Below are 13792 nucleotides of genomic sequence, written 5' to 3' on the forward strand. Positions count from 1 at the left end.
GTTTTTTGTGTTTTTTTTTTGCGCAGTAACCGGTTAGCCTTGTTTGGTTACATATTTGTTGAGAATATTAGATGACAAAATTTTCAGAATAATTTGAGGCAACGATTTCAATAAGTTTCGCTATTTTATCTGCAGATTTTTGAGTATGGATAATTCAACTTCTTTTTGTTTCTTACTTAAGGAATTGCAAGTAATGCGAAATTCCTCCTCACTTCTATGTTTCAAATTGATTGCGCAAGTGGTGTTATATTGTAGCTCTCGACTGAAAACCTGGTGTTTCTCTGTTGAAATTTGTGAAATTTGAAAATTTACAGTTTAAAAAAAGTCCAATCGGTGTTCCAGTCCGTCCAATTTTCTGCCTCAATTAGACTTCTAGTTAGGGTTTTTGGTTTCTTATTGCTTCCTAAGTTTTAGTGAGTAGACTAATAATATCTGAATTGGCGATGTACGAATTGATTGATGTTTTCCGTTTTAGACTTGCATGTCTTCAAATGGTTCTGATTTATCTGCCAAAGTGCGCGATAATATTCTGTATAATTTGAAGCTGGTAATTAAAAAGCTTCTGTTCAATGCAACAGCGACACAAACAACAAGTTTTCAGTCCTCGGACGTAACTCATTCGCTCTGCTATGTGTTAGAGGCAATTTTCCTGTTCGGTTTGAAGAGCCCGTATTCAACGAACAAAGTGGTTGACCCAGCTACGAACACGAAAGTTGTGGCTCCATCGTTCTGGCCTTTTGTTCTCAAATTCACGCACAGTGATGTGTCAACCCAACTAGGCGCTTTGAAGTTCATTACAAATGAAACTGGATTGTGTAGATCATGGATTCGAATGGCTTTAAATGACGGTCTATTTTCGTCCTATGTTGAACTTATTTTGAACGGGGAAATGAAAATAAGGAAGAAGTTTTACAATAAGGAGGCCTTTTGGTTTCAGTCGGACCAGGTAGCTATGATAACTGGTTTATTGTTTGGAATCGACAACTACAAATTTGAAATAGCTCATAATGTTTCACTCCTTAATTCATGGGGTACGACACCTTTAGAGTTGGCGGGATACTTCAAAGTGACAAACTTGCCTGTTCTATTTCCGCCTGACTCGATACCCAAAACTGTTCCGGCTGCAGCTAGCAAAAAACCAGAGGAGACTCAGGCGGAACCTGTAAGATATGTGGACCAAGATGTCAGCGCTACGACTGCCGGAGACTTGGACATTGTGATTACTCGTAGAAGAAGAAAGAAGAAGAATGGGAAGTCGAAAAAGACTTTCAGTACGACTAGTAGCTCCAGAGCTTCAACCGAATCTTTACATACATCACTAGTAGATATAGCAGACAGGAGTTCCAAGAATTTGGAAGGCAGTGAATTCAATATGGAAGAAGAGCAAAGTCAAGCAGGAAGTTCGGTTTCAGGTTCCAAAACGCCTGATGATTTGAATCAATCGAATTTGGAGAAAGCTATTGAGTCTGAGTCTAAAGTCAAGCTTGAAGACGAAGATACTTTCGACGATGATTTGTCACTAGCTAAAGTTACAATTGCGGAAAGAAATGACCCTGTTCAAGAAAGAAACGAAAAAGTTCAAAAAGGTGAACCCGAAGCAGAAGATTCCGGTAGACAAATGGAGGCTAGATTTTCCCCGGAACCGATGGCAGAAGTGTACCATTTCGACGCCAGCGTGATGTTTGCTGTGGACGATGACGCGTCTGCAATAGCGTCGATGTCGTCCATAACAGGAGGAGCTAATGATGCTGACGTGAGTGATTTCTCTCAACGTGTTACTCCATCACCACCTGGTAATGTCATAGCGAATAGAGACGGAACTTGGACAGATACAGCGAGATCTTCTCCGAATCTGTACGCGTTGATGGGCTTACCGCATATCGGAAACAGAATCGTGCGTAACGAAAGCACCTCAGTTCCAAGAATACCGGAAGTTGCCTGTGAGCCTGTGTCGTCTGAAGCTCATCAAAATCCATCGGAATTACATTTGCGTGTGAATAAAGAAGAAAAATCAAGGGAACCTTCAGGTAGTTCACAAGATTTTGAACTAATTCCTCAACCAGGAGTCGATAAACATGATTTGAACGAATCGATTACGAGTGATTTCAAGAGCATCTACACAACGTTGACCCATGAGAAAGGCTTGCCGTCTCAGAATTACATGTGCAAGGGGTGTAGCTCGCCTATTGGTACCATATACGGCAAATTTAAAGTTTGCGCTTTTGATTCGAAATATTACTGTGCTCGATGTCATTCTGATGATGAAGCAGTGATTCCTGCTTACATTGTGAACAACTGGGATTTCACGCCTTATAAAGTGTGTTGTGCGGCTAAAACATTCCTAACTGAAGTCGAAAACGAGCCATTGATTGATTTCGATGTTATCAATAACAATCTGTACGAATACATTCAGCCTCTGAGGGTTATGTTTGATAAACGAAAAAGACTCAAGTACGCAGCTAATTATCTTTTTTCGTGCTCTGAAACGACTTCAAACGAAGTGAAAAGTCGTCTCTGGCCGAAAGATTACATGCTGAGTAACTTGCATCTTTATAGTGTTCAGGATCTCCTGCAAATACAAACGGGATACCTGCAAACACACTTGCAAAGAGTGCTGGACTTCTGCATAAGACATATTAGCACGTGTGTGGTTTGCAAGCAAAAAGGATTTATATGTGAGATCTGTCGGGAATCGGAGATTATTTACGCTTTTGATGTCGAAGGAACGGCTACGTGTGAGAAATGCCACACCGTCTTTCACAAAAGATGCAAGTCTGATTATGCGCCTTGCCCGAAATGTGTGCGAAGAGCTAGTTATACAATGCACAGAACCATGGGCTTTGGCGCAGTGGCATAAACTTGAAAATGTTCATTTAGCTTAGATTTCAGTAGCAAGAAAATTTTAGTCAGATATTCAAACTTTGGGTTCGATGAAATCATTAGTTTGTTCAAGGTGTTTAATCAATACTTACATTGGTTGATGTTATTCAGAAGATTTTAACAAGAATTTGGTCAAATCAAAACGGTTATCTATTGTTCATCGTCCTTTAAAATTTTGAAAGATTAAATTATGGGCGATAATGTTAATGAAAGAAGTGCATAGCAGAACTTTTTGCAAAAAAAAACAGATCAAATAGAGCAAAAAAGTATATATCAATAGAATCAGTTGTATGAAATTTTCACTGCAAGAAATGTGATTGAAGAAGCAAAATGGCAGATAACGGTTGTTCGCAATTGCGTTTTTACATACGATCAAGCACAAGGTTTCCGTTTTGTAGCTGGAATTTGTTACTGAGGTTAAAGATTCGAGTCTATATGTCCTTGAATGGTGCTGGTATCTACTTCTTTATTTTGCATTCAAACTGAGTTTATCAATTAGTTTTAGTTCTTTTTTTCTTCTTTCTGAATTTAATTTATCGTAAAATAATATAAACTAACCGCGAAGTAAAGGATATGAATTGGAGATTGGATTGGTCGGCGTGTTCTCATTTCACAATTGCGTCTCTTAGAGAAAACATATTTCGTTACATGTTTTGAGAACGGGTCGCCGACCGGAAATTGAGTGAAGGGGAAATTGCAACATAAAATATAACCAAGTTCAATGCCTTTACTTAAATGACCCATACAGAAAAGGCATGCGTTCTGTTCAATCAGAAAAAAAACACTGATTCGTGCTTTTTATACAAATGGTGTCGAATGTCAGCATAGAGGATCATGTAATTTATACTTTAAAAAAGACAGCTAAAGTTGGATTTTGACATAATTTCTTCGGAAAACATCAAAACAATTTACAGAAGATTTCCGTCGAGCGCCCTCAAAACGCGGGTCACAACATGTGAAGTCTAAAGATTTCTCAGTATTCCGAATCAAAAACAGGCTGACTGTAAGGATAGTCTGGAGGGAAACGTGCAAAAGCGTTGGATTATGCTTTTATATGCTAAAAGTTGAAGTGTTTTTTATACATTTAATAAAATTTGCGTCACCAGAAAAAAATTTTGAAAGTAATTTACGGCCAAAAATTTACTTTCGCCCCCTCTCTGCAACTGGGCCGCAAAATCAGTTTTATAGTAGCTTAATGTCTTTTTACAGTTACACATGCGCAGCGTAGTGTGGTTACTATTTGGATGCTTTTTTTCCAACCTAAGTCGTAAATGTGCTAACTTTGGTGGCGCTTTTAAAGAAGGTGTCTGAATTGGCATTTTTATTACGCTTGCGATTAGCAAGCGTTATCAAATCGGATTTTTGGTGGCGCTTTTAAAGAAGGTGTCTGAATTGGCATTTTTATTATGCTTACCATTAGTAAGGGTTATCAAATTCGGGCTTACAACTACTTTAACGAAATCAGTTGAATCACGTATGATGCTGCTATGCAGCTGACATCTCAATTTCATGAAAATTTGAATTTAACTACTGGGTGGGTACTAGTTACTACTGGTAAATATATCGAGTTTCGATACAAATTTTCTGCTCATGATTTTCTGCTTCATGGTTGTCGACTTAAGCTCTGTCGGTTTAGTTTCCAAATTCTGTACTCTAGTTTAGACGGGCTATTTATATAGCTATCGTGAATCATATCTGGGCGTTACTTGCAGTTTTTCCAATATGATTTTTTAACAAATTTTGGCTGAGTTTCCGGTAATCGGCTGTCGGCTTGATTTCAATCGGCTTATTTACCGTATTATTTTCCTTCATACGCCCGGCAGTTTTTTTGATATCGATAAGACTCACCAATTTTTGAATGCTCATAGTCAACCCCATTAGGACCTCTTGTAAAAATTTAAATAAAATTTAACTAAAAAATATATTGCACTCCGGTACTAGATTTTTTTCCTGTAATTAAGTTTGTTCGCAAGACTCATCTCGACTCATCTATAGTGGTACCTTGTTTCATAATGTATTCAAATTTCTCAGCGTTCCCGGCCAACCGCAAAGGTCCCGGGTTCCACCAGTCTGACCAGGACCTTTTTTTCAACCGGGAACTATTTCAAATATAATTGTTGACCAATTCTTTGTCTGCTTATTCGTTGTCGGCTTAGTTGTCTCATCTTGGAATAGTTATTTTAACTGCGCACATTTTTCTTTAATATTGTTTGTAGTATTTGGTTTACTCCTACAATTTGTAATTTTACTTTGCTTGACCTAATTTTACTTGTCGGCTCAATGATCTCATTCTGGGCAGTTTTGTGAGAAATTCAATTTTAACACTCCCCTCCGCAATTTTCAAGTTAGTTCTATATTAACCAATCGATGTTGCAATTTCATTTTTTTAGTTTTGCTAAATTTGTAGTTTTTCTCGAAAACTTTTGATGTTCCAAAAAGGGATGTTTATTAAAAGACCGCCTTCTGCTCATTGTGGCTGCATACTCCCCTGGAGTCTCTTTTGATCTGACTCCTCTTCTACAGCCTTCGAAAAAGTCTGTGGGGGGAATATTTGACCCAATTTGATTTTTTGTTTTCTCGAAAACTGCTCCTCTCAAATCTGAGTTTTTGGTTTCAATGGAAAGCTTACCTGTATAAGTGGCTACAACCAAATTTTTTTTACTCATAAAGTTATGGCCTTCGGAATTGTCAAGTATCAGATTTTGACCGTTTTGTTAATCTTCTCGAAAACTAACCGCTCTAATTTGATTCTGTTGTTTCAATGAAAATAACGGGTACTGGGAAGCTCTTCTGTTTTAGCGGCTACTCACAGTTTAACAAAATTTATCGCCCTCAGAAAAGTAGAATTTTTGATTTTTAACCTTTTTTAAAAACATTTTCAGTATATCAAAAACCACCCTGCCTTATCTAAGATTTTTTGTTCATTTCAAGGAACGGGTTCTAGGAAGCTCATTTGGTTATGCGACTACGACCATTTTTTGAGACCAATAGTTATGGCCCTCGGAAAAATCGAAAAGATTGCGTGAATCCTTTCTGCATAAGCGGCCACGCCCTATTTTTTGATACAAAAACCTATGATGTTCGGAAACGTCAAATTCTTCGTTTGTTGACCGTTTACTGGGCTTTTCTTGCTAACTATTCTGCCAAATCTAATATCATAGGTTTAATCGAAGCAACAGGTTTGACAGCCTTCTTTATAATTGGGTAAGCGATTTTTTTTTTAAAAAAACAGGTCATGGTCTTCAAAGAAGTCATAATGTTAAAAATTTCTTCGCTCCGGAATTTTTTGAACTTGAATACTACCTTACCGATTGTCAGGTTGAGTGTTCAATCGAGAAACCCGTTTCTCTGAATCTTCTTTATCTTAATGGTCTCGACCGGCTTTTTTTTGCTGAAAAACGTTATCGAAATGCTAATAAATTAAATCTCAGATTGATTTTTTTGAAAAAACCGGTTGCGAGATTTTTTCCTGCAGCAGCGACGCCTCCTTAATTTTTGTGAGATATTTATGTTGTCCATCAAAAAGTTGATTTTCTTAAATGATTCTTTTCTCAGTTATTTTAGTGGAGATGCAACTTAGGTTTTAGGCAAAGTCCGATTTGCGATACCGTTGAGTCAATTTTCAATTTCGTTTCTTTTTAGGCATTTTTTTTGTAACCAACCTCTTAGAAACTACCATGTTAAATCTGACCTTAAGGGCTCAGTCAAAAAGATAGGTTGCGACTATTTTGCTTGCGGAAGTGGTCTCAACTTTTTTCTATTTTCTCTGCATAAATGGCCTTATCGCTATAGGTTAAATCGAAAGAACATATTGTGGGAATTTTTCTGCATAATTACACATGAGCTTTTTTTGTAGAACAACTGTTAGGAACTTTATAATAGTCAAAGTTTTGAGATATGGAGCGTTCTGTGGACGCCTTTTTCTTTTCTGAAAAATGTCCCGCTGTAGAGGTTAATAGGTAAAAGGTTTATAGCCGAGGTTAAAACTGCCCTGCTTATTGAGGCTAATTTGAAATAATATTTAATTTCAAATATTTTCTGCATAGTTGGATTTACCCTTTTCTTGTAGATAAGCCGCCGGCATGGAAAAATATTTTAAGGAATTTTTTCCGCTTTTCTTGAAATTTAAATCTGACATTAAGTTCCAGTGAAAGAACGAGTAGTAAATATTTTTTCGAAGAAAGCTCAAATTTTTTTTTCAAGTAAAGAAACCACTCAGATTGGTAAATTCATTTTTTGGAATTTTTTAAAATTAAGTATTTCATCCCGCATGAGTACATTTTATAAAAGCATCAAGCAGATAGTTCCAAATTTAGCTGAGCACCTAGGTGAAAGAAATAGATTACGTGAATAATGGGGTGGCTTTTAATTGATTTCATAGAAGGTAAAATGCTTGGCATATTTTCCCAAAGAGACTGTCTTTTTGATCCAATTTTGACTGCCTAATAGAGTGATATTGTATTAACGGCCGTATGTCGGCTAACTGGACAAATTGCGTCGTTCGATGGGCAAAAAATCTATATCTATCTATCTATACTATATTTAAATGCGAGTGACAGCTATCTTCCATGTTTAAGCATAATAATTTTGCATGGTTAACGAAAGAATTTTTTCATGTTTAAGCTATATCATATATTGCAAGGCTTAAGAAAATTTTTCAATTAGTTTTCCGCAAGGTCATTATTTTTTCATTTTTTTTCGAGGACATATTAAGTCTGTCTTTCTGTCTGTATACCTGCTTTTTTAATTAATTTGATTATGTCTGTCTACCCGTCGCCTAATTTTTTAACTTTCATCTATTATCTATTATATATTTAAATGCGGACTTCACTATCTCGCCATGCTTAAGCTTTTTCAACGTATTATTTTTGCATGTTTAACAAAAGAATTTTTTCACGTTTAAGCTATATCGTATATTGCAATGCTTAAGTTTTTTTTTCGATTTTGCAGTTTAAAATCAGTGTTTATTTTATCTATCTATCTATCTATATCTATCTATCTATCTATCTATCTATCTATCTATCTATCTATCTATCTATCTATCTATCTATATCTATATATCTATATCTATCTATCTATCTATACTATATTTAAATGCGAGTGACAGCTATCTCCCATGTTTAAGCATAATAATTTGCATGTTTAACGAAAGAATTTTTTCATGTTTAAGCTATATCATATATTGCCATGCTTAAGAAAATTTTTCATTTAGTTTTCCGCAAGGTCATTATATTTTCATCAGTTTTTTTCGAGGCCATATTAAGTCTGTCTGTCTGTCTGTATACCTGCTTTTTAAATTAATTTGATTGTCTGTCTACCCGTCGCCTAATTTTTTAACTTCCATCTATTATCTATCTATCTATTATATATTTAAATGCGGGCTTCTTTATCTCGCCGTGTTTAAGCTTTTTCAACGTATTGTTTTTGCGTGTTTAACAAAAGATTTTTTTTCACGTTTAAGCCATATCGTATATTGCAACGGTTAAGGTTTTTTTCGATTTTCCAGTTTAAATTCAGTGTTTATTTCATCAAGTTTGAAGTTAGCAACACAATAGTAGGATTTTGTCAGAGCTTTCCCAGGTTTTGCGATTCTGGCCTCCATATATGAATAACAATATCCTTTTAGTTTACGAGATAGGCAATTTTCGAGATTTTGAAATTCTCACCCTGTAGTTGGATGCTGTCAGGGTACTCTCAGGGGTTGTGAATCTTGCCTCCAATTCTCACTTCTGAAATCCTTGTAGTTTTCGAAATATGACGTTTTTTATGATTTTTTAAAAAGAATTTCAAAAACTTAGATTTAAAAAAAATTTTCAAAACGTTGAAGATCTCAATCCTGTTGTTGGTTTTTGTGAGGGTCCCCTCAAGGGTTGCGAATCTTGCCTCTGAATATGGCTGCTCAAATTTTTGTAGTTTTCGAGATATGGCGTTTTTTTTTAGGTTTCTTCAAAATTTTTCATAAAACATAAGTATAAAAAATTTCACAAAACTTGAAATTTTCAGCTCTGTAGTGAGGATCTGTCAGGGTACTCTCAGGAGTTCCAAGTTTTGCCTCCCAATTTGACTGCTCAAATTCTTGTAGTTTTCCAGATATGACGTTTTTTGTGATTTTTTCATAAAAATTTTCATGAAAATTAAATTAATTGTTTTTTTTTCAAAGTTTGAATTCCCTAACCTGTTGTTGGGAGGCTGTCAGAGTAATCCCAGGGGTTGGAAATTTGGCTTCCAGTTAAGAATGCCAAAATCTTTTTTTTAAGAGATACGACGATTTTTGTGGGTTTTTTTGGAATTGTTCAGAAAACTCAAATTACAAAATAATTCGTTAAAGTGAAATTCCCAACCCTGTAGTTGTGTACTTTCAAAGATTGCGAATATTGTCCTCAAAAAAGAAAACTTAAGGTGAGGTTTCTCAAAATTTGAATTTCCCAACATTGTAGTTGGGTACTGTAATAGTACTCTCAGGAGTTGCAAATCTTGCGTTCAAATGCGACTGCTCAATTGCTTTCAGTTTCCCAGATGTGACGTTTCATAGTTCATTTTAAATTCTCCAAAGAACTTATATAAAACTCCACAAAATTTTATGGTTCTTCAAAACTTGTAAAAAAAACTTGAATATTTGTAATTGGGTGCTGTCAGAGTACACTCAAAGAATAATTTTTTGAGTTGTTGAAATTTCGAAGCACCACAGGTGCGTTACACGCTATTTGTTTTTAACTTCTTGTCTAGAGTAGAGGAGTTGGACACTTTTTTGTGTTCTAATATTTCTAAATGTAGATATATTTTTGTACTCTTGGGGCCTGCTCAAGAATTTTCAGCTTTTTTACCGCTTCATAACTTTTTTCGATGGTTACTTGATTTTTTTTTATTGAAAAACATGATTCTTAGATGGCACGTTTTTTCAGATGATGATGAATTTTAACAGAAAGAAATCGAGACAAATTATGAAAACGTTGCTAGTTTTTATTATTTTTTCTAATCTTCGACTTGGAGGTTTTCGTCTGATTTTCTGTCGGATAGTCTGTCATGATATGTTCGTGTGTAGTATTACAAATGGTGTCGCATCTGTGTTGAGATAATTTACGGCTCCCGTTTTGGATGCGCAACTTTGATTTACATTTTTTACTGCAGTGCAGAGGTTTTGGTTTTCCGGATATAGATAAGTAAACAGAAAATGGTTAGGAATTTTGTTAAAGTCGAAGCGAAGCTTTTCACTGACATTCAACAATAAGTTTCTTTTAAATGTGTAAACTGGTGCTTCGTAAAAAAAAATCGTGTATACACCATGGCGAATCTTTCAGACGAGCCACTTAATTGGAGTTCGGGCCTGAAGAACGTGAAATACCTTTTGAGGATCGGTGATGTCGTAGTCTTTCGTAGTTATAAGTTAGTGTTTAGTTCTTCAGCGAGTTAAATTTAAATTCTTTTTTAATTTATGGAGGATCACAAATATTTCCTTTTCGTGGCCGTTGAAAGTTGTTTGTGCCAGTTGCAATATTGAGGATTTTGAGTCTGAAATTTGAATCGGAGGTACAGAATTAGTTAGTAGCATACCAGCAAAAACATTTCAAAAAATTTGGTCGTGCAAAGAGATTAGAGAATTCTATCGTGTAGAATTGAGGTCTTGTGAAGACATACTCATATATTTGCAGTAGCTCTTCAATACCGTGAAGGCCGAAGAATTAGGCATAAAAATTGAGTTTAACCGTAACCGTCGTTGACTTTGCATCGTTGATCTATTTTTTGAGCTATTGCGCGTAAATCGAAACTCAGTTCACCTAACCTCATGTAAAGGAAAGTTTAGTTCAATCTCATGAATGCCTTGAAATAATGGCTTTTCAAAATAGTCACGTCAGTGACAGGTGATGAGGCGTATAGGCTTCCCTCGTGGCTCATTTCTTTCTCCTATCCTGTTCAACTTGAATTAATTGCTGCCTTCTCCTCACATGCTGAGGTTAAGTTACAATCTTGCTCAGACGACTTTAACGGTACTACGCCGTGAGTTTTAGGAGGGGGAAGGCAGTTTCTTCGAAACGATCATATTCATCAAAATGTGTTTGATGATGACGTAGTTTTTTTTCCGGCAGGTGTTTGCTTGATAAGTCTCGACGATGGGCTATGTTTAGTTTTGTGGTTGTCCCATCGTCACATTATCTTCGCATTGGTTTACTGGCAAACTGCTTGTAGCTCTTCTGAAATTCAGTTCTCTAAAACAAAGACTCACATCAGTTGAAAAAGTGACTTAATCAAGAAGTCATGCTGAAAAACAAGACAAAAGAAATAATATGGCTGGATAAATTACCCAGAGGGATGAAGTTGCTATACATATGCCATTTAGATTCCTTCTGAGAAACGTGATTTTTGTTTTTTAGTGCTGATGTCATTTTTGGGGCTAAATGAGCGAGTCAAGTCTTGATCGAAATGATTCAACTTTATCGAGTATTGTAGGGTTAGTATTAGCAAGTGGTCATAGGATTGTGAATCAGTCACGTGAAGACACCCCTCTGACAACCGAGGAGAAAACAAATGTTCTTAATCATCAGTTAATTGAAAAGCCTCATATATTCCTTGAAAAGTATCACAGATATCTAAACGAAGGATGTTGCGAATATTTTGAAAATTGTTTGAAAACAAGCGTTAGTTTGGGAGACAATGAAAAGTCAGTTATAAATTTCTTTTTAGCAAATATTCAAAAATCGTCCCGAATTTCGAACAAAACGCGAAGCAACAGACGTTATCATGCAATGATTAAGCTTATGGACGAAAGTACTTTCTTCACGGAGGCACAAATGAGACACCGGGACCCAGAAGCATACAACACTATGATTGGTCAGTTTTTATCCAATCAAGAGTTAGACTCAATAATTAGTGAGCCAATTGCTAGCTTGTCAGAGGAACCCAAATCTAAATATGACCAGCTATTAGAAACTTTGGATGAGCAATTGGGGGAGAGTTCAAATGGCAGAACTAAGGAGGAAACCGAAAAACAAGGATATTCTGATGAAGAATTTGATTCGGATTCTTCGGATGACGAAATGGACGACGGAAAAGACGAGTTCAATGGCGATTTGTCAGAATCCGCGAAAGAGTTGAGACGCCGTGAGTTTCTTTTGTTCATGCAGCAAAAGTTTCTTCATGGAAAAGAGAAGAGTGTGGATTATCAAGAGATAGACAGCAACGTCGGAAATGATTTATGTGAAGAGAAGTCGAGAGATGACGAAGAGGCCTGGTTTGCTGGCGATGACTAATTGTTTGAAGCCTTTGAGAAGCGCTATTGCTATGGATGCAATGTTTTTATTTTTTCTATCGAGCTCAACGTTGATAAGCCATTCAGAGCATCCATCGAGCTCAATGTTTCAGAGGCATTTAGGCAAGAACTTCTATAATTTTCAATCATTGTAATGCCTGGATTATTCTAGAAGTGTTGGAGTATTCTTTTTGGAAAAAGTCCGAAACTCTTTAAACAAGATAAACTCGATTCAACTTTAAGGCTAGACATAACCGGTCCTGTTTTTTTTCCAAAGTTTTGCAATTACAGATGCATTTCATTTTGAAATGAATTAACTAAAAACAGCAACCTCTATGCTTGAAAAACTAACTAACAAACCGATTCAAGTTATAAAATAACTTGAAATATTTCGAAGTTTTATAGCTGCAATAGCTTGCTCGATAAATTTAATTTTTTTTGCAAACCGATTCAGTCTAACAATTAATTTCAAAATTTCATAACTTGGAGAGCTTGCTTGGGAAATCTTGAAATTTTCGCAAACCGATTCGGTCATTGAATTAACTTTTCAAAGTTAATAGCTGAAGTGCAGTGATGATTTAAATTATCCAAACAACGCATATGAAACTTGAAATCTACAACGCAATTTGAATAGGTTTTAGACAGTAAATGATGAAGACAAAACTTGCATAGCAATTTTGCAGAAATAATGTGGTTTTTCGTAATTCAGGCCCAATATTTTGCCCCAAAATAGAATATTTTTGGCTTTTTTTAATTCAATAAAAAAAACGCGGAAACTGCCGAGTCAATTAGTTGCAAATTTATTTCAAAGCTTAAAAGGATATAATCTCAAAAAACGTATAAATTATTTCAATTATGTTTGATAGACACAAAATAACATTTTTTAATATATAACTTCCCAACTTGTGATATGGAATCTATCTTAAAATGTTTTGCTGTTTTTTAGTGACAATACCTTTTTTTAAGTTTTTGAGCTCCACAAGAAGCTCACTTTGATATAATGTTGTCACTAATTGACTCGGTAGTTTCAGCCTTATATTTTGGTTGACTAAAAAGCCAAACATAATCTATTTTTAGGGTAAATTTTTTGGGTCCGAATTTTGAAAAACAAATTGCAGCTTAATAAATCAGCTAAAATTCCAATCAAGTTTTGTCTTCATTTTTTTTTGTCTAAAATGAACCGAGTTTGAGAAAGACGGTTTTCAAGTTTTGCGCATTTTTTCTCGGTCAATTAAAATCAGCAATGTAGCGTGCTTGAAAAAAAACACTAATTTTTTCCGAACCGATTCGGTCTATGAAATAACTTAAAATATTTCAATAATAAATATAATAAGTTGAATAGCTTGCTTAGAAAAAACTGGATTTTCTCGGTTTGATTTGCTGTATGAAACAAGTTTTTTTTTGCCTTATAGCTTGCATAGAAAAACTTGAATTTGGGAACCAGTTTGCTCCATGAAATTACTAGAAATACTTCTAGGGGCATCGCTTAAATGGCTACAATTTAAAAACTTTAAATTTTCGCTATATCGATTCCTTTTATTAAGTAACTTGATTTATTTTAAAGTTTCTTTACTCGGATAGCTTCCATGCGAAAACTTTAACTTTTCGCAAAGCGATTCGGTATAGGAACCAACTGGATGTCAATAGAAAAACGTAAAGTTTTGCCAT

At 35.4% G+C, this 13792-nt stretch overlaps 2 protein-coding genes across 2 annotated transcripts; both read left to right on the forward strand.

Annotated features, from left to right (window-relative positions):
- Positions 1–478: 478 nt before the first annotated feature.
- LOC134840234 (pleckstrin homology domain-containing family M member 1-like) lies at positions 479–3512 on the forward strand. The gene has a single exon (XM_063855971.1). It carries the CDS (start codon positions 482–484, stop codon positions 2855–2857), a length of 2376 nt encoding a protein of 791 aa, XP_063712041.1. The 5' UTR covers positions 479–481; the 3' UTR covers positions 2858–3512.
- Positions 3513–11243: 7731 nt separating this feature from the next.
- LOC134839315 (coiled-coil domain-containing protein 97-like) lies at positions 11244–12790 on the forward strand. Its single transcript, XM_063854819.1, has one exon. The coding sequence runs from the start codon at positions 11274–11276 to the stop codon at positions 12123–12125; it is 852 nt and encodes a 283-aa protein (XP_063710889.1). The 5' UTR covers positions 11244–11273; the 3' UTR covers positions 12126–12790.
- The last annotated feature ends 1002 nt before the right edge of the window (positions 12791–13792 follow it).

The sequence above is a fragment of the Symsagittifera roscoffensis genome, chromosome 2 (genome assembly GCF_963678635.1).
Source record: "Symsagittifera roscoffensis chromosome 2, txSymRosc1.1, whole genome shotgun sequence".
Taxonomy (NCBI): Eukaryota; Metazoa; Xenacoelomorpha; order Acoela; family Convolutidae; genus Symsagittifera; species Symsagittifera roscoffensis.

Bases quoted from the DNA above. Each gene is read 5' to 3' on its own strand.
- LOC134840234 (XM_063855971.1), top strand. From the start codon at position 482: ATGTCTTCAAATGGTTCTGATTTATCTGCCAAAGTGCGCGATAATATT.
- LOC134839315 (XM_063854819.1), top strand. From the start codon at position 11,274: ATGAGCGAGTCAAGTCTTGATCGAAATGATTCAACTTTATCGAGTATT.